A 21,047-nucleotide genomic window follows, 5' to 3' on the forward strand; every position below is an offset into this window, starting at 1 on the left:
ACAATAGAATGTGCACCTTTTGTGTCACCATCTGTGCAACATATAATACATTTCAATATGAATGTGTACTGTTGAACTTAGAGAACATTTGTCTGTAAGAGGATGCTCTGTGACACACACACACACACACACACACACACACACACACACACACACACACACACACACACACACACACACACACACACACACACACACACACACACACACACACACACACACACACACACACACACACACACACACACACCTGATACTGGCTAGTGGGCACCAGCTGATACTGTATTCCAGACATTGGTGATGGGACCAATATCATGGAGTGGTTGTTCCAGGTATTGGTGATGTATGATGGGATCAATAATACTCATTGGTGCTGCTCATATTAACAAGTCAAGATTGTAATGTGGTGATACGATGATGATGATGTAATCAGTAATACGTATATTGATTGGTTGTTCTAGATATTAACAGGTGAAGATTGGAACGTGGTGATGTATGACGGTATCCATGCGTATGGAGGGCCTGTGTTTCCAGGAATGATCGTCTCTGTTTACTTTGTCATCCTGTTCATCTGTGGTAACTGTATCCTTCAGTACACATCTATCTGAATTCACCAAACATGTGTCTGTTGGTCTGTCTGTCACGGGCATAACTCATACTTGCGCCTATATAAGTGACAGCATGTGCATTGAAGCGGACATGTACGAGAGCTGTGATCATGGCTGAAGGAAGCCGTGACGAACGAAAGCAACAGCGCCAAGCAAAATGCGAAGGAGAACGAGGCAGTCTTTCTGAAAATGTGAGATAAGCCTAAGACTCCAACAAACGGGTGGGCATTTATTCCCGACTTGTATGGCCCCGACTTGCCAGTCTAGTACATTTAATGACCAATATGTCTGCAATGATAAATACTTGTATATAATGATCAATATACAGTATTTGTAATAATACATCCTACTATCCTACTATAATTCTAGTAACCTCTGTCTGTCTGTCTGTCTGTAGTGGTAGGTGTCTGTCTGTCTGTAGTGGTAGGTGAAGCTACCCGGTTCTCCTCAGTGGCTGAACCAATTGCTATGATTTTGCACACAGCCATTGACCATTACCATCTGAACTTAACTGTGAAGCCCGTTTTTCAATTTCATCAAATCTCAGCTTCTTATTAGCGTTTATGTGTAAAACACTGTCGCCATGGTTACGGGGCTGCCCAGCTATGGGACGAACTGCCTCCCGGGTTGCCAGATCATGTGCGCATATCCCCCCACGGATGCGTCGACCGGGTATGGTCTAGTATAAATAATGAGCATTATATCTAATGCAATCTCAAATAATCAAGAAGTGTTTTATTTGTCACTTACTTATACAAGTACAAGCAGCTCTGTGTGCATACTCCAAGTCAGGTCCTTAGTGTAATTATCAATTAATCTGTAATAATGATCTACGTAAATACCTAAAGGAACTGGAGCTCGGAGAGTCCAAAAGAGGGAATCAAGATTAATTCTATTATAAATATATTATTGCACTGTCCATTAATATCCATTTTATAGGATGACATACTTAAACCTCATTTAATTACAAATGAGTGCCTGTGATATGATGAAGACTGCAGTAGAAGAATCTCCTCTCCTCTCTGTTTGATTCCTTATATCTTCATATCAGACATTCTGCTGAATGTCTTCTTGGCTATCGCAGTGGACAACCTGGGCGGGACGACAGACGGAGGAGACGACAAGAAGAAAGAGTGAGTGATGGAGGTGGAGGAGAGAGAGGCAGAGGGAGAGGGAGAGGGAGGGGGAGGGGAGAGGGAGGGGAGAGATGGAAACATGGATGAGAGGAAGAATGTAAATGCTTCTTCAAAGCATCACAGGAGAATGCAGGGAAAGAACAGATGATGAAGTGGAATTATAAAGATATATGGGAACAGAAGAATGAAGGAAGGATAGAAGAAGAGAAGGAATAATGAAAAGTAAGGAGGATAGTGGATGACAGGTGAAGGAAGAAGATAAGTTAGATATTCTAATGGATGTGAACTCTTCTGTTTCTGTCAGAGAGAAAAAAGGAGTGGAGCAAGAAGGAGGTGCAGAAGAAGTAGAAGGAGATGAAGAAGTAAAGGTAAATACAAAAATATAAATATTGTGGTTACAATGTGACTGATAGATGGCATGGTCTCTATACCAGCATTAGTTCAAAATAGACCAAACCCCAATGTCAGGCCAGTATGATGGCCTATTAGGGCTGATTTGTGGTGGTACAGCAGGATACAATTCAACAGATTGTTAAATTCATCGATCCTCAAGATGTGGAGCATTGAAGAGCGCAGCTTCTTATGTGCAGTACAACACTTTGGAATATGGACTCCTATAAAATACTGAAACCATCTCGGGATTAATGGATATGTGATGTTTAGTTTTCGTAGTAGTAGGATTCAATGTGTTCAGCGCCCGCACTGCGAGTCTATAAATAAAACTGTTGTCTTTGTGGTTTCTCATCAGAAACCCTTGCATGTCTGTTTTCAGTGCTATTGTCCAACCGTGTAACGCATTGAATAACTTGCAAAAGTTGCAACTGAAAACATTAGGCCATCCACTGCAGGCATAATACACAGGAAGTTGCAACTATTTGCGACTTTATAATTTCAGAAATTTCGACTTCATGTTGTCTCAAATTTGTGACTTTATGATCTCGCAAATTTACTAAATTAAACTCAAAGAATTCTTTGTTTTTTCTCTGAATATTAACCCCCCCCCCCCCAATACTTCATCATAGATCACAGTGGCAATGGTTGGCAGTATTGTAGCTCAAACTTGACCAACTTCAGTTGAAAGTATGTACGGTATTGTACACACCTAGAAGACTATTCCCAACGCTCAGAAACCTCGGTGTTTTTAACTGACTGACTGCCCGTTTGGTGTATTTTAAGCCTTAAACATTAGCAGGCTCCCAGTTGGATGACAATATTTATGGATTATGAAAACTAAAACCCCATTTGTAACTGAGTATCAGACACATCTGATTGATTATAGTACAACACCATAGTTATGTGATTATAATATAAGCCATGTCTCATGTCTCCTCCTATCGCAGGTTGATATTGAAATTGATATTGATGGAGATACAGAGTATGAAGAAGAGGAGGTCCATGTGGGGGATGAAGGTGAATTTGCATTGTTTCACATTGAGTACAATGATAATGTTGATGATGGGTCAGATGCGAGTTACAGTATAAATAGTTTCAATTTGTGAACAATAACAACAGTTATCATTGTACTCCTGTTTCCTGTCACCAAATAAACAGCTTATGACTAATTTATGCTCAGCGCAAAATATGACGCCTTTCTGTCCATTCTCTGTTCATTTTTTTTGTCTTGTCTTTGTTTTTTGTCATTTGTTAGTTTTTGTGCACGTTTTCTGAAAGCATAACCACTTAAGCCAGAGGTCTTAAGTAGACGTTGTCATATGAGGAATAGTGAAAATAGCAATCTACAAGTTCACAGCGTGTTGTAATACAACATGTTGTTACCTTGTAGATCTGTTTATTATTTTTGGAAATTTGTTGCAGTTAAATTTGTACTTTTTATCTTAGACATTGTTATAAAGACAAAAACTCTTCCGCTGAGAAATGTCAACCCTGGTGTCAGGTAAACACCTGGTTGATGTCAATAATGTTATTTGAAGAAGGTGGTGCACCGGATTGGAAAGTTGATGCGCCACCATCTTTATTGTAATTCAGACATCGTTGTAATTAGCTCCCGTAAGACATAAAACTATGTCTTCAAACAAAAAGATATTAACACTCAGGTTTCTGGTCTTGTCTTTTATCACTCAATGAAAATAACTTGAATGTAAAAGTGTGCGTGCGTATGTGTGTGTGCATGCGTGTCATTAGACAGAGATAGACAGCAGACAGTGATTCATGGTGACTCACCAAGAAACTAGCAATCACCACCCACGCTGTCAATCAAACACCCACTCATTAACACTCAATCACAGACCCTTTCAAATATAGAGCTTTATACAGTTAATTATGCAGGTAATTGTCACACATACGTATGTGTGACATACTCTGGCATCAATTTCGCTCTTCTCTTCTCTTCTCTTCTCTTCTCTTCTCTTCTCTTCTCTTCTCTTCTCTTCTCTTCTCTTCTCTTCTCTTCTCTTCTCTTCCTGCTTTAGGACAAGAGAAGTTGAACATAGCAGATCTTGCTCCTCCTAAAGAGAAGGTTCTTCCAATCCCAGAAGGCAGTGCTTTCTTCTGCCTTAGCAAGACCAACCCGTAAGTAACTAAGTAATTTAAGTATAAAATACAGTACATCTATAGAGCCAGTGCCATCTAATGAGACTCTACTTTTAACACTTGTATTGCACATTGCATTCTGTTCTGTGTCTTATATTTGAACAAACACTATCTTATATTCTGGTCCGAAAGAAACTGAACAACACATCAGAGCTGAATAAGCCTGAATCTCTATTTGTCTCTCTGTCCCTTTGTCTGTCCCTATACCTGTCTGTTTTTCCAGGATCCGTGTGGGATGTCATATTCTGATCCACCATCACATCTTCACTAACCTCATCCTCGTCTTCATCATCCTCAGCAGCTGCTCATTGGCTGCAGAGGATCCAATCAGAGCGCATTCCTTCCGCAACAATGTGAGTCAGATGCCATACAACACAGCATAACAACTTAACACAATACAATACAACATGTAACCTCTCCTCTCCAACTATCTGTTTATTGTATTGTGACAGCTGTCCTCTCTCCTACATCTGGCCTATGTTACACACACACACACACACACACACACACACACACACACACACACACACACACACACACACACACACACACACACACACACACACACACACACACACACACACATGCTGAGTAGGTGGCAGCTGTCTTCATGCTAGACGTGTCAATTAGCAACAGCTGACTAAGGACTTGTCTTCGAACATACAATCACAACAAACACACTCGCACACGCAGCACACACACGCAGAGCACACACACACACGCAGCGCACACACACACACGCACACACACACACACACACACACACACACACACACACACACACACACACACACACACACACACACACACACACACACACACACACACACACACACACAGAGCCATGTCTTCCACTGCCAGCCTCATTTAGCTAGTGTTGACCTGTTTGCTTGAAATAAATGTGTAGGACAGGCATTCCCATTCATAGCAGGATCAGTTCCCCCTTAAACCCCATACTTGGTTGACCGGAGTCCCTAAAAGCTCTATACTAGTAACTTTTCTGTTTTCACTCTACACTAAATATCTTCGCTGAAAATAGCCGATCTGCGAGCTCACAATGTGTCGCTTTGCCCGGAATATGGATGCTGGGGTTTAAGTGGTTAATTCAGTGTGCGATGGCAGATGACACATTGCAGATGTGCATCATGTGGTATTTCCAGATGAATGTTCACTTCAGAAAGGTTTTAGGTCAGAGATTTCAGCTCGGATGTACAGTATGTTGCGTACTGTACGGATCCTGGCTCTGCTATCCTAAACATAGCTGCTGTCTGAACTGATCGTGTCTGAAAACCTTGTGTGTAAACTATGCTCTCTCTCTCTCTCTCTCTGTGTGTGTGTGTGTGTGTGTGTGTGTGTGTGTGTGTGTGTGTGTGTGTGTGTGTGTGTGTGTGTGTGTGTGTGTGTGTGTGTGTGTGTGTGTGTGTGTGTGTGTGTGTGTGTGTGTGTGTGTGTGTGTGTGTGTGTGTGTGTGTGTGTGTGTGTGTGTGTTAGATCCTGGGATATGCGGACTATGCCTTCACCTCCATCTTCACTGTGGAGATTCTGTTGAAGGTACAAACATACTAACAGATGAACTGATTGATTGATTGATTGATTGATTGATTGTGGCTGACCAATGTTTTGATTATGTAGATTGATGAATTGTGTATTGATGTAGATGATGGTCCATGGAGCATTCCTCCATCAGGGATCCTTCTGCAGAAACTGGTTCAACCTGCTGGATCTTCTGGTCGTCTCTGTCTCACTGGTGTCCTTCTTTCTACAGTCAGTAACAACACACACACACACACACACACACACACACACACACACACACACACACACACACACACACACACACACACACACACACACACACACACACACACACACACACACACACACCTAATAGTTAGGATGAGTAAATGCAGAGGTCCACAGCCCACCTCTGAGACGCAGGGTGAGTAAACCCCGAACAAAACCCCTGAAATAGCACAGATTGACATTCCGTACATAAACAACTAGAAAACACGAAAAGCTGTGCATAGGAGCCGCGAATCCCCTCCATTGACTTTGTTACGCTTTGGACCATGACGGAGGTGCGCAGTCTCAAGCGAACTGGAGCCACGAGAGGGACAACCGAGCGAGCTAAAGCGAGCGAGTTGCCGTCCCGAACGTTACGATTATGTACCGATAGGCACATAATCGTAAATCATGTTGTGGGGACTTCTCTGCTTCTGGGTTGCAACCCATAGAGGCCGACGCACGTTTGTTTACTCGGATAATTCCATCCCCTCTCTGTGTTTGAGTCAATGTCTCCTTACAATGGCACAGCGTCATCAAAACAAGATGCATTTGTGCACGGAATGTGTGATATAATTATACTCATGCTGCCTTTTCGTGAATCCCTCAGACGAGACGGTAATGCCGATCGATTAGATAACCTAGGTGACAATCGATTGACAGCAAATGTTCCATGACTTCCACAATCCTAATTAGTAGACTGGCTTATCATTCTTCCCCGCTTTACATTTCTCTGTGGAGGTGGAGGAGGATGTTTGTGGGGCATGAGCAGGGGTAATGTAGTAATGTTAGGCCTGTTTGTAGATTGATATTCTTGCTTTTACTCTTAATCTTGAGAAGCAGCTCACCGACTGCTAGCTTTGTATCAAGTGATCATACCTTTTTAGAAATATATATTATCATGCATTACTTAAAATTAAAGTTATTTAACTGAGAAAGAAATATGATTATTATTTTTAATCACATTTTTTTTAACATCCTACCAAAATATTTTTTTTTATAGAATAACAGACTACATCTGATCCCCAAATTTACTCAGTGACCACCCGGGGGTTTTGCAACCCACACTTTGAGAACCACAAATGAATCACATTTAAAGGCATTGTAGGGAGTTCAGACATAATCAAAGAAAAAAACTGTTGTCAAACACCGCCCCTCCAGCAGTTCTTTTCCCCGACCACCAGGGGGTGACGCAGGGCGGACTTTTTAAATGAGTCATGCCCAAAATAGGTTGCCTTATGCGGATACAATTCGCGGAAATGCCCGACCCTACGGTTCTCTGAATTTATATTTTTAAATAGGCTCTTTCATGATAAATTGACCACATATATGAAGCTAAACAACTAAATTCTATCCAAACGATTTTTTAAAAGTAAATTATGTGCCTCAAAAAAGAAGTTTGAGAGCGTTTTAAAACCGAAAGTAAAAAGTTGATACGGGCACGGACGCGCACGGACACGCACATGCGTGCGTTAATTTACGACCCGGACATAAACAACATGAACATAAACAGAAGGGAAAATACGGATTTCAGACAGAGGACTGTGTTTCAATGAAGGAAAACACCCCAGCATCATTATATAGTGGCTGATAGAGGGGAGAAAATGCAAAAAATATATATATGCATATTTTTTAAATTTAGGCTTAATGTTCCCTACAATGCCTTTAACATTCTCTCTCTCCTCTCTCTCTCTAGTTCCAGTGCTATCTCAGTAGTAAAGATTCTCAGAGTTCTCAGAGTCCTCAGGCCTCTCAGAGCCATCAACAGAGCTAAAGGACTCAAGGTAATCTAGAGAGTGTGTGTGTGTGTGTGTGTGTGTGTGTGTGTGTGTGTGTGTGTGTGTGTGTGTGTGTGTGTGTGTGTGTGTGTGTGTGTGTGTGTGTGTGTGTGTGTTTTGCATGTTTTGCGTGCGTGTGTGTGTGTGTGTGTGTAACCAGTGTGTATCTTTGTGTTGCAGCATGTAGTCCAGTGTGTATTTGTTGCCATCAAAACGATCGGTAACATCATGATCGTCACCACGCTGCTACAGTTCATGTTCGCTTGTATTGGAGTTCAACTGTTTAAGGTGAGTGAGTGAGTGAGTGAGTGACTGACTGACTGACTGACTGAGAGAGAGAGATAGAGAGATTTAGTTTAGATCAGTTGTGGACCCCAGGAAGACTAGCGACCATTTTTTGGAAGCTAATGGGGATCCATATAAAGAATAAAAAATAAAGCGAGTGTTTGCAGTGCTGCATCGTGGACATCCTGTACAAGCTTTAGACATTGTTTGTTCTGGGTGAAATTTTTACACTTTTCATTGCTTCAGGGACAGAAAAGATTTCTTCTGACAGTGATGCTATGTTATGTGCATTTTAACATTTCATGTGTATTGTAACATCTCTTGTGTGTGTGAATTTTAACAATGCATTGTGTATTTTGAAATATCATGTTTAAAATGTGTTCTGACATCTCATATGTTGTCTGTACTTTCAGGGTAAATTCTACCGTTGCACAGATGAGGCTAAGCACACTCCTGACCAGTGCAAGTATGTTTATGTGATGTCAGTTTCAACTGCTGTGGATGTCCTAGCATGACTCCAATATGTCTGTACCTATGTGTTATCTGTCTGACGTCTGTGTGTGTGTGTGTGTGTGTGTGTGTGTGTGTGTGTGTGTGTGTGTGTGTGTGTGTGTGTGTGTGTGTGTGTGTGTGTGTGTGTGTGTGTGTGTGTGTGTGCGCGTGTGTGCGCGTGCGTGCGTGCTTTGCAGGGGTACCTTTGTGATTTATAAGGATGGTGATGTGACTCATCCAATGGTAAGAGAGAGGATTTGGCTCAACAGCGACTTCAACTTTGACAATGTTCTTAGTGGAATGATGGCGCTGTTCACCGTGTCAACCTTTGAAGGCTGGCCAGCGTAAGTACACACACACGCACGCACGCACGCACGCACGCACGCACGCACGCACGCACACACACACACACACACACACACACACACACACACACACACACACACACACACACACACACACACACACACACACACACACACACACACACACACACACACACACACACACACGTGTATCTATTATTATTATTAGTATTATTATTATTATTACTTAAATATGAATATAAATATTATGTATTTTTAGCGGGGAGGGGGTAGTCAAAAAGTAAAGCATAACTTCAACATAAATCCTTCCCAGTCTGGGATATGTCAATGTAAACACAAAACCGACGCAGACAGTGGAGGTCCTAAGTTGCCTACAAAAAAAGAGTAAAGATAACAACCGGTTTGAATCTGAATTATACCACTAACATGTTGAAGAAGTGGAGTATATCGCTTACCGCCTGGGCAGGTCCTTCCACCAAGGACAGCCACTCACTACTGAGTAAGAGTGAGCGGCACAATTCATAGCAAAAGCTTGATCAGAACCAACTCAGCACAGCTGTCTCCAGCCTGTTAGTCAGAGCGCAGGTGTCATCATATCAAGCTGATTGAGAACAGAGATTGGCACTCATGAGCTGGCCGAGGAGCCGGCGCTGTCCGAGGTGCTGAACTCTGTCGACAGAGTGCTGGCTTGCCCTGTGGAAATGCTCAACTGAACGGCGGTCAAATAGTGAGATTCCACAACATGTTAAAGTGATTTTGAAGGATAACTGCTGGTATATCATGAATATCGTCATGGCTAGGTGGATGTTGTTAGACACGAGGCAAAGCAGAGTGACATCAATCCTCTGTGGTCTAAATAAAGACACAACAGTCTTTCAATGTAATGTTTTAATGGATGGTATGGGTTAGCACACTTCTGCTGATTAATTTGGATACTAGCCTATGCTAGTATCAGCAGTTCGATTTTGTCAGTGTTTGTGCTGAATACACACTGATATCATGAATTTTGTCACGGTAAAACTGCAGATTCAGCTAATCAGCGTCCAGGATGGAACTGTTTTATAATGTGTTGTTTTGTATATTATTTAAAGCCTGCCATTTGTTTTCTATTATGAATATATATTTTATTATATATGAATATAAGTATTATATACATTACAATGTGCTGTATAATGTGTTTATTATGACAGATATATATTGTATTCATTCCAGGCTTCTCTATAAGGCCATTGATGCTAATGCGGAGAACTCGGGTCCGATCTACAACTACCGCGTAGAGATATCCATATTCTTCATCGTGTACATCATTATCATCGCTTTCTTCATGATGAACATCTTTGTTGGTTTCGTCATCATCACCTTCAGAGAGCAGGGAGAACAGGAGTACAAGAACTGTGAACTGGACAAAAACCAGGTACCTGTGTGTGTATTATGTGTGTTGCATACCGTCTCTGACGGGCGGAACACTTGTATGTCCAACACTGTTACTTTTCAGGAAATGGAAAGAGTAACATCCAATGTAGTTAATACATTCGTCACAATCTCTTGTTAATACTTTTCATTGATTAAATATTAATAAAAAACACAACCGTAGCCGCATATATCGTTGTGTTGCGATGCTTGTATATTGGTTATTTTTGCTAAATCTGTGCAATACTGTCATACCATAACATTTAAAATAGGGCATTCATTTATGGAAAACATAAAATGATGAAATATGGAAAATATCAAAAGTACTTTACATAGAGTGTGCATTACATTCACACACCGATGGCGGAGGAAACCATGCAAGGCACCAACCTGTCAAAGTGTCCTGCTCAAGGACACTTTGACACTAACTCTGGGGGAGCACAGGATCGAACTGGGAACCTCGTGGTTGCCATCCGGCTACTCTACCCCTGAGCCACCCAGTGATGTGATGTATGATGTGATGTGTGTGTGTGTTGCATGCTTGCATGTGTGCAGAATCTGTGTATGTGTGTAAGAGTCATGAGCTAATGGATGTTCATGTTAATTACAGTGTTAATCGCCTGGGTGATCAGAGAGTAGTTTTGGTTTTCTACTAATGTGATAATCCTCTCATGTTGCTTCCAAAAAAAATACATCCTGTTTTTTCAGCTACTACAGTGTGAACGCAGAGGTTGAGAAAAAGGTTATGGTGTGTAGTATTGAACGCTTTCCATTGCCGTCTCAATGAAAAACAAGAAATACAAGGTTTGCCATCAACTGAATGCCCCACGTATGATGTTCTTCATTATCTATGCTTGAATGGTTTAATGTTTCTGACATTACTGTCAAAATATTAAAAGAGTGGTGCCATTTTTTCTATTCCACGGTCGATTTGAGGGGATATATTGGCGTCAATTATAATGCAATTATCTCCCTTTGCTTTAAAGTTGTTGTTTATTTATTATTATTATTTAATTTTGGGACAGCAGTATTATTATCATGCAAATTCACCTTCAAAGGGCATTTTTCTGTTGTCTGCGGATTTTACATTTGAAAAATAAAATACAATTGGGAGAGATAAAAGTGTACATAAAATAATGATATACAGTATGAGCCACAAGAAGACCTGAAAGAGTAATATAGCCATTTTCATTCCTGTACAAAATCTGTCTGTAAGGCCTTACAGATTTGACCCAATTACATCCGAATTGAATGAACTCTTTCTGAAGTCTTTCTGAAGGAGAGAGAAGGTAATCCCTCACATGATAGAGATGTCATTAACTATATCTATCCACTCCTGCGTAGTGGGGGCCGGGCTAGGCAACGAATGCCATGTGAAGATTTTCCTACTAGCAGATATTAAAATGACATTCTAATTCATCAGGTCGACTTGCCTTGACATATATGTCCTACACATTTGGAAAATTGCAATAGGCAGTTCAGTGTTAAGTCCACTGTTTAGTGCTTTATGTGCCCGGAAAGGCTTTATCACTGACACTTCCAAAATATTATGCCAGTGACCAGCTTACTGCACTGTCTCCACTAGCATCCCCTTCAGAGAAATTAGCTTTTTGCTTTGTTGTAACAAATAATCAAACAAGGCACTTCCACCCAAATTCCCACCATACACGGGACATATATCAAGCCAATCTTCATGTGATATGGCTTTAGAGGTTTAAAAACAAAAAGTCCTTTTCATTTCTTATCAAAAGACTAATTGACTAAATAGAAAATGTGGTGAATATATTACCTGGTTAAGTAGATGTGGATTTAAAATAACACTATACTAAACATGATGTGTTGAATGAACTGCTGTTAACATCAACGTCTGTCTGTCTGTCTGTCTGTCTGTCTGTCTGTCTGTCTGTCTGTCTGTCTGTCTGTCTGTATGTCTGTTTGTCTGTTTGTCTGTCTGTCTGTCTGTCTGTCTGTCTGTCTGTCTCTGCATGTCTGTCTCTGCATGTCTGTCTCTGCATGTCTGTCTGTCTGTCTCTATAGCGTCAGTGTGTCGAGTTTGCGCTGAAGGCTCAGCCGTTGAAGTTGTACATTCCAAAGAATCCCTTCCAGTATAAGTTCTGGTCCATCATCAACTCCACTGGCTTTGAATACGTCATGTTTGTCCTCATTCTACTCAACACAGTCACACTGGCTGTACAGGTAGGAATGTGTGTGTGTGTGTGTGTGTGTGTGTGTGTGTGTGTGTGTGTGTGTGTGTGTGTGTGTGTGTGTGTGTGTGTGTGTGTGTGTGTGTGTGTGTGTGTGAGCGTGTGCACTCCGTGCAGTATTTGAGTCTTTCAGTCTCACATGTATGTGTGTGTGTTTCAGCACTACGAGCAGTCGAAGGAGTTCAGTCACATCATGGATATACTGAACATGGTGTTTACTGGTCTGTTTACTGCGGAGATGTTACTCAAACTGCTGGCTCTTAGACTCAGGGTGAGACACTACACTGTACTAATACAGTACATATACTTGAATACTGTACTTAACTACTTGAACCCCAGCCATCCATATTCTGGGCGGAACCTTTGCCAAAATTAACCAATCTAAAAGCTCACAATGTGACGTGCTGCGATGCATTGTGAGATTGTAGATCGGCTAATTTTGGCGAAAGGATTTAGTGTATGGAAAGAAGCGGTCAAGTACAGTTGTGTAACTCATTTCAGGCTTCCGAAGACTTTAGGTTTAAGTGGTTAAGTACAGTATCTTTACTTAACTTGAGTATTTGTATTTTGGGATACTTTCACTTTCACACAACATTTCAAAGACAAATATTGTACTACATTTCTGGGAATGGAAAAATAACTAACCACTTGAGCCTAATTTACAATAATACTGTTCCTGTATGCACTGTAGCACTATAATAATGTTGATGGTGTGTGTGTGTGCTATAATACTGTCTGTCTGTCTGTCTGTCTGTCTGTCTGTCTGTCTGTCTGTCTGCCTTTCTCCAGCATTACTTCATCGATGCCTGGAACTCTTTTGATGCCCTGATTGTTGTTGGGAGTGTTGTTGATATAGTGGTGACAGAATTCAGCGTAAGTAATGCAGTAGCAGTATTAATACTAATATACTAATAGTAAGCAGTAATGCTGGAAGCATAATGGTTTGAGTCAGTCATAGTCAGTGTGGTTATGATCTTGTGCTTTTTTATTGAGTACAACACTGCCGCCTGCTGGTTATTTAATTTCCCATCCTGTATGAGTTAATCTCACAACAGTAATACAGTACCTACATTACCTCCCCACACACAGCTCTTTCTCTCTGTCTGTCTCCTGTCTCTCCCTGTGTCTGTGTCTGCCTCTATCTGTGTTTCACCCTGTCTCTCTCTGTCTGTCTGTCTGTCTGTCTGTCTGTCTGTCTGTCTGTCTGTCCGTCAGAGTGGAGATGACAGCTCTCGTGTGTCAATCACTTTCTTCCGCCTGTTTCGCGTGATGCGACTGGTCAAGCTCCTGAGCAAAGGGGAGGGCATTCGTACGCTGCTGTGGACTTTCATCAAATCTCTGCAGGTCAGTGGAGAGAGGCTAATGTCAGGAGGAGGTGCTAAATGATGTAATTGTTGTGAGGAGGAAAGGCTCATGAGTCTTCTTGAATGTATATGTATTTACATTAGAGAAATAGAACAATAATAAATCATGATAAACATATAGTAATAACAATTTTAGACATGGTATGCATAGCAAGTGTTACCACATTTTACTACATAGTGTAACAGCCTATACAGTTTTAGATAAAGCAATGATATGCTGTACTTTAGATTAGAAGACTTTTATGCTTTTATGTACAGTACAGAGTGCAGTAGGATGTCATAGTACAGTATAGTATGGTACAGCGTTGTGTGGTACTATAGAGTGTAGCATAGTATATTTTAAATAAACATAAAATATGAATCACTTCAACTGCTTTAGATCTGTTGACTTGAGGATGATGTAGCAATGTTTTACTGCCTTGCTTCAGGGCACAGGGTCAGCGCTAGAATCTAACCATGTCCTACTTATATGTGTGTGTGTGTGTGTGGCTGTGTGTGTGTGTGTGTGTGTGTGTGGCTGTGTGTGTGTGTGTGTGTGTGTGTGTGTGTGTGTGTGTGTGTGTGTGTGTGTGTGTGTGTGTTTGTGTGTGTGTGTGTGTGTGTGTGTGTGTGTGTGTGTGTGTGTGTGTGTGTGTGTGTGTGTAGGCCCTGCCATACGTAGCTCTGCTTATCGCTTTGATCTTCTTCATCTATGCTGTGGTTGGCATGCAGGTCAGTCTGTAGGGTCAACACACAGGTCAGTCTGTAGGGTCAACAACACACTCAAATATCTTGATGGAATAAAGCTGGGCGATATAGAAAAAAAATAATCATCATCATCTTGCATTATGTATATCACATGTTATATAATGTTGTTGATGGCCATCGCCGTTGATCGGTAATTTTCAACTGACAATCTGTTGTTTCAGATTCTTACTGTTTGCAATGTATCATACATTTTAGACAACATTGTGTATCATGATATCCCAATACATATATAAAGAAACACATGATACAGTCACACTAATACGTGATAAAGGATATAAACTGATACATTGCCCAGTCCTATGAACCATACACTGTAATGTAAAACAGTGGTTCTCAACCTGTGGGTCGGGACCCCCAGGGGGGTCCCCACATGATTTTATGGGGTCCCCAGATGACAGTGAAGAGACAATTTAAGGACTTTTAAGACCTTTTTAACACTTAAAAAAGAGGGGAAAAAAGACAAGAAAAAATACCATTACTGCATCAAAAGTAATCAACAAACTATACTATAAAAACTGGTCAAACATTGGCCAAATTGTCAACTAGTAAGAAAGAGGCAAACATTTTGACAATGTTTATCTGTGGAACCGAGTCAAACTAAATGTAATGCCTCAACTCCTACATTTCAAGTGCTTGTCAGGGTGGGGGGTCCCCTGTTCAAATTATAGTTATTTTGGGGGTCGCGGCCTGAAAAGGTTGAGAAACACTGATTGTAAAACATATTTTTCTCTCTGTAGACGTTTGGGAAGGTAGCGATGCAGGATTACACTCAGATCAACAGGAACAACAACTTCCAGACATTTCCTCAGGCTGTCCTGCTGCTCTTCAGGTCTATACCCCTCTTCCTCTTTCTCCTCCTCTTCCTCTCTCTCTCTCCGCCTCCTCACTGGTGGAAGAAATGTCAATACCACCATGTACCGCCGTTACAACTAAAAGTTCTGTATTAAACATTTTAGTAAAAGTACAAATACACTTGCATCAAAATATACTTGTAGTACTCAGTATGCAGGATGTCCCGTTTCACAATGTTCTTTCTCAAAACTTTTAGAAGACACACCTACAAGCTCACAATGTGTCGCGTTGTGACAATGTGCATCGAACAAACTGATATGAATAAAAAGGCTTCGTAAACCAAAATTGCACAAGGCCATATATGAAAAATAGCTTAAATATAAAATGAGACATATTTAATCATTTTATACATATTTAATCATATAAAAAAATGATAGTGGAAATAGCAGATCTATAAACTCACAACGTGTCGCGATGCGTTGTGAGCTTGTACATCTGCTATTCTGCAAAAAAAAAATCTTAATATTTTTCAACATGGAAACAATTATGACAATTAATGCAAAATAATTGTGATTAGGCGATTATTTGATAATCGCGACAGGCTTAGTTGAAAGTGGTGAAACCTCTAATGTGTTGTCATTGCAGGTGTGCTACAGGCGAGGCGTGGCAGGAGATCATGCTAGCCAGTCTGCCTGGGAGACGATGCGATCCAGAGGCCGACGCTGAACCAGGAGAGGAGTTCACCTGTGGGAGCGGCTTTGCTATTGTTTATTTCATCAGTTTCTTCATGCTGTGTGCTTTCCTGGTGAGACGCACACACACACACACACACACACACACACACACACACACACACACACACACACACACACACACACACTACAAGTTCACAATGCGTCATGATACGACGCATTGTGAACTTGTAGATCTGCTATTTATACATTTTATACATTTGAAAAGTTGTGAAATGGGACATTCTGCATAATGAGTACTTTCTACTTTTGATACTTTGAGTGCACTTTGATACAAATACTTTTACTTAAGTAAAAATGTGAGTACTTCTTCCACCACTGTACACACTCACACTCGAACAACAACATTAATCCCTTAAATCCTATGTACTTAGTTGACCGGGGTCCCCCGGGGCTCTATACTATACCCTCTCCTTTTTTCTCTCAACACAATAAATCTCTTTGCCGCAAATAGCAGATTTACAAGCTCCCAATACGTCACAACGTTGTGAGCTTGTAAATCTGCTATTTCCGCAGAATCTTCACCCCAGCATAGGGATCATTAGGGTTCATTTGTTTAAATTATTTGTATTATAGTGTTAGTGCGTCATTGTGTCATCTCTTCCTGTTTGGTTGTGTCATTGATTCATTCACATTATCAATCTTTTGTTTATTTGTTCTGTCATTCAGATTATCAATCTGTTTGTGGCCGTCATCATGGACAACTTTGACTATCTGACACGCGATTGGTCCATCTTGGGGCCGCATCACCTGGATGAGTTTAAGAGAATCTGGTCAGAGTATGACCCAGAGGCCAAGTAAGATGTTTCATTTAAATCATAGATATTGCATTGTACATGTATAAGATATTGTTGCTGTCGGGCGGAAATGTGTACGTGTGAGAACGAGCCCATTTGCGGCTGGAAGCAGTACAGAGGCGTTTGTAAAGTGCAACCAAGAGGTGTGTTTATTCACCGACATCAAATTTACAGAAGACAACACAGGAGCTCCAACATAGGTGACAGACATGGTGTTGCCTGGCTCTCATTCTACCTCTAACTGAACAGGTTTGTTACTGGCAGACTTTTATACTCAGCTGGAGCAGCTGAGGCAATTAAGACTCCACCATGTCAAGGGGTAGATAAACAGATATACAAATACAGAAATATATAAATACAGAAATACTTACAACATTAACTCATAAAATATCTTAAAACTCCATGAACTACACCACTAATGATTCTCATACTACAACTTTACACAAGGTCCCTCACAATTCCAAATACACATTACAACCCCCCTCTGCCCTTCTGACTTGGTCCAGCCCAATTACACTGGCAAACAGAACAGCCCACTTTGGTACATGTTAAGCTTTCAATCATTACTCAGCATTACCCATATTGCACCTCTCACACATTCCATTTAGTCTCTATTTCACTCATATTACACCAAATGCACTTGCCAGATATCACCAAACATGTTGTCTCCATAGGTGGACTAGTTAGCTGAGTGGCCAGCTCAGCTGGACAGGACACAACTCAAATGTTCAGTTAAATGTAATCAACAATAAAATGACTGCATTCCTTTCTGCGCAAACTACAATGTGCAAATTATGCCATATGACCATAAAGTGACCATATGCTATGCAATTAATCCATCCATAAATAAAGGTTACAATGTACATGTGCAAATGGCAAGTAACAGAGGACCTCTCTGTTACAGTACGTTTCAAATGTGTACAGTATGTTCTTTTTGTAAATGAATGCCCAACTTCAAACAAGAATGTCACAAAAGTAGTGAAAGTAGCTGATCTACAAGCTCACAATGCAATGTGTTGTGAGCTTGTAGATCAGCTATTTTCACTATTTTACTTTTTTAAATAATAATAAAAAGGAACTGTTAAGGACTTAGGACATACAATGTTTCCATCTGACAGCAACGATAGTTGCTGTCAGTTCATGTGGTTCTGAACCACATGAACTGTGAGCTGTCCATGGTGCTGAGTACTGCTGGACAGGTGGACAGAAAAGCTTTTTTCCAATCCTCATATCAACATTTAATTTTTTAGTTTGTACAGTTGTAAATACAGGGTAGACTGTGTGTGCACTGTAACACACAGTTGTGACCAATCATCAAGTCCACATTTCAATAACTGCAGTCATTGAGAATAGACGAATTAGAGATGCATGACAGATACCCCTGCATTTAATCATGCATGACATGTGTTATAAGTTACAAGAATGATGCATGGGAAATGTGTCTAATGGTTACTAATGTATAATCATGACAGCTGTCCACATACCAACAAGACATACAGTCTCCCTGTCCACTCTTGAACACAAACATAGATGCCTGTGTGAATGCCTTAGTGTGGCGACGGTCTGTGCCTCATTTGACCAAATTGAAGTTTTTGGCGAGTACAAAAGTGCTTCACATGAACAATGTTCAATGAGACTCTGAAAACAACTTTTGGCATGCATAGATTTTCAATTACTTAATTCATTCCAACTTTAACATTCTTCATGTAGCAGAATCTACGTTTGAAGAAACAGATTTATACAGATATTATACATACAGTACATGCAGTACATAAACCCTGTTCTAGACGGTATGGCCAAAGGCTGATAGCGTACCTAGCTAGCTAGCTAATGGCCTGTAGTTATTAGGAAGTCTGGGGAAAAAAACATACTAGAGGAAATGATCTGGTAGACTTCTCTCCTCCCGGCCCCTTCCATCATTAGTTATATTTACAGTACGCTAAACTGATTTATGAGAGAATTGGTAGAAAATAATATGAACCAACAGAAAGCTGTTCCAGAGCTGTCTGTATAAGTATACTGTATAAGAATGACTATTCAGATCATAGGTTTCTCTCTCCCCACCTACTGTAGACAGTTGTAGAATTCTATACAATGGCCGGGTTTCCCAAACGAATTTCAGCTTGTGCGTAGCCTAGAACCTGCGTAGGAGCCTCCACGCAGCTGCGCAGTAGCAACCCATCTACGCACTATCTTCATTAGCAGCAGCTGTGTGTGCCCTACGTGCCATCTAAACTGGCTTCGGGAGACACCATCGTCGTAGGTTCTCAAGTGCACAGCGTTACGTGTGTGCTAAAACTACATTCGGGAGACAGCATGCACGTAAAGACCTCCTGGACGAAGCCTACGTAGAGCCTACGTAAACTACTGTAGTAACTGAGTAGTAATACTGTAATATGGCTGACTACGCCACCTCCCGCTTCTGGAGGGGGCAGGAGGAACCCCTAAACCTTACACTGTTCAACTTCCCTTAAACAGGAACAATTACTTTACTAGAGGCAGTTTGTGGAAAAATATAACTTTATTACCATGAAATTACAAAACACATCACTGTTGTCCATTACAAACTCGCACGACAATTAAGTTCCTTAAGGCAAGGTATTTAGTATTAAAATGGCAATCCAACAGTTACCTCTCGCAGTCTAAGGAAGGGCGGCCCGTGCACAGTGAATACCAAAATAACTAGGGGAAAAGAAAAGGGGACAGGCCTGGTCTCAAAGAAATCATGCAATATAAATACAAAATTCAAATACAAAACATGCAGTGCCAGGTTATATCAATACACACCAATAAAAACCAAAGGGGTCCCCAGTGCAGTCCCAAGCTGAGAGGAAAGCCGTGTGCAGCAGGGCGGACCCGGCCTTGAACAGGGTTACACGAATTAAACTGTAACAGAACAGAGGAGAGAAACAGTTAAAATATGCCAATATGGATAAATGTTAAAACCTCTGCCTACAGTGTACCTTGGCTAGATGGCTCAAATAAACAAAACAAAAAGAGTAAATTAACAGTGGAAAACAGTGGCCGGTGTGGTCCCTTTAAGGAGACAAACAAAACGCATTAGTTGCCAGCCCTAGTATCACACTAAATAAAACACTATATTCAAATCATTAAAAGAACAAACAGCTTAAAACCTACTTTGTGTTGCAGTAACTGTGCACACAATGCAAGGCCAAGGCGAGGGGGGCAACCTCAACACCAGAGCTGCTGTATAAAAGAAGACAGTGATGTTACAAACTAAAATACATTAAAATCCACAAAGAGGCAATGCATAAAATGTATACTGCTTTACCCGTGTCTCCAGGTAGGGCAGACAGAACAGACACCACAGGAGGTCACTTCATTTGTAAAACTGAAATAATAAATAAATGCATTAAAATAAGATAATAAAACACAATGATGTTGGCTAAATTAAAGTGCTAAAGAGCATGGGAAGCCTCCATGTGCTCAACAGAAAATAGGCAACCAAACAAACAAAAGCCAGCAGTAACATGTGCTCAAACAATAAGCTAACATTAGCATTAGCTGCCACAAACAAAAAGGGTTGCACAAAGTAGCAGATCTACAAGGTTCAGTTTTTGGCCTGTCCTTCTCCCTGCATGAACCATGCAGCCTACAGCAGAGACAAATGGCTCTCTACTGGGAGGAGCTAGGCTTTTATACTTCCTGGTCATGTGACTAAGTCAGGTGCAGTGGGTGCACCATTCACCTAGATTCCCACACTACGTAGTGCTGTCCTACGCTACACAGCAGTTTAAACACCCTTTGCGAATATATACAGTGAAATGGATCATAAAAATACCACACGACACACACACACCCTCTCTCTCTCTCTCTCTCTCTCTCTCTCTCTATATATATATATATATATATATATATATATATATATATATTACGGCACATAACGGGCGACGCCTCCCCAAAAAAACAGACATACAAGCTATCAACACACTGCGACATGCCGTGTTGATAGCTTGCAGACCTGTTCTTTTGGGTAGGGCGAGTGGCTGTTAGGAGGTACTGC

General features: G+C 40.9%; 1 protein-coding gene across 1 annotated transcript in view; it reads left to right on the top strand.

Annotated features, from left to right (window-relative positions):
• cacna1fb (calcium channel, voltage-dependent, L type, alpha 1F subunit) overlaps nucleotides 1–21,047 on the top strand; it is a 46,519-nt gene that overhangs the window by 13,839 nt on the left and 11,633 nt on the right. The window contains exons 16-36 of the mRNA XM_084070110.1: nucleotides 462–582; nucleotides 1,660–1,741; nucleotides 2,049–2,112; nucleotides 3,085–3,154; nucleotides 4,174–4,273; nucleotides 4,518–4,647; nucleotides 5,786–5,845; nucleotides 5,952–6,058; nucleotides 7,773–7,860; nucleotides 8,035–8,142; nucleotides 8,553–8,605; nucleotides 8,829–8,975; nucleotides 10,170–10,371; nucleotides 12,405–12,563; nucleotides 12,732–12,842; nucleotides 13,361–13,444; nucleotides 13,787–13,915; nucleotides 14,581–14,646; nucleotides 15,420–15,511; nucleotides 16,120–16,279; nucleotides 16,896–17,023. Coding sequence (XP_083926236.1) covers nucleotides 462–582; nucleotides 1,660–1,741; nucleotides 2,049–2,112; nucleotides 3,085–3,154; nucleotides 4,174–4,273; nucleotides 4,518–4,647; nucleotides 5,786–5,845; nucleotides 5,952–6,058; nucleotides 7,773–7,860; nucleotides 8,035–8,142; nucleotides 8,553–8,605; nucleotides 8,829–8,975; nucleotides 10,170–10,371; nucleotides 12,405–12,563; nucleotides 12,732–12,842; nucleotides 13,361–13,444; nucleotides 13,787–13,915; nucleotides 14,581–14,646; nucleotides 15,420–15,511; nucleotides 16,120–16,279; nucleotides 16,896–17,023 — 2,261 coding nt within the window. The remainder of the gene's footprint in view (nucleotides 1–461; nucleotides 583–1,659; nucleotides 1,742–2,048; nucleotides 2,113–3,084; nucleotides 3,155–4,173; nucleotides 4,274–4,517; nucleotides 4,648–5,785; nucleotides 5,846–5,951; nucleotides 6,059–7,772; nucleotides 7,861–8,034; nucleotides 8,143–8,552; nucleotides 8,606–8,828; nucleotides 8,976–10,169; nucleotides 10,372–12,404; nucleotides 12,564–12,731; nucleotides 12,843–13,360; nucleotides 13,445–13,786; nucleotides 13,916–14,580; nucleotides 14,647–15,419; nucleotides 15,512–16,119; nucleotides 16,280–16,895; nucleotides 17,024–21,047) is intronic.

Source organism: Gymnoscopelus microlampas, assembly GCF_963454915.1.
Source record: "Gymnoscopelus microlampas genome assembly, chromosome: 10".
Classification (NCBI taxonomy): Eukaryota; Metazoa; Chordata; class Actinopteri; order Myctophiformes; family Myctophidae; genus Gymnoscopelus; species Gymnoscopelus microlampas.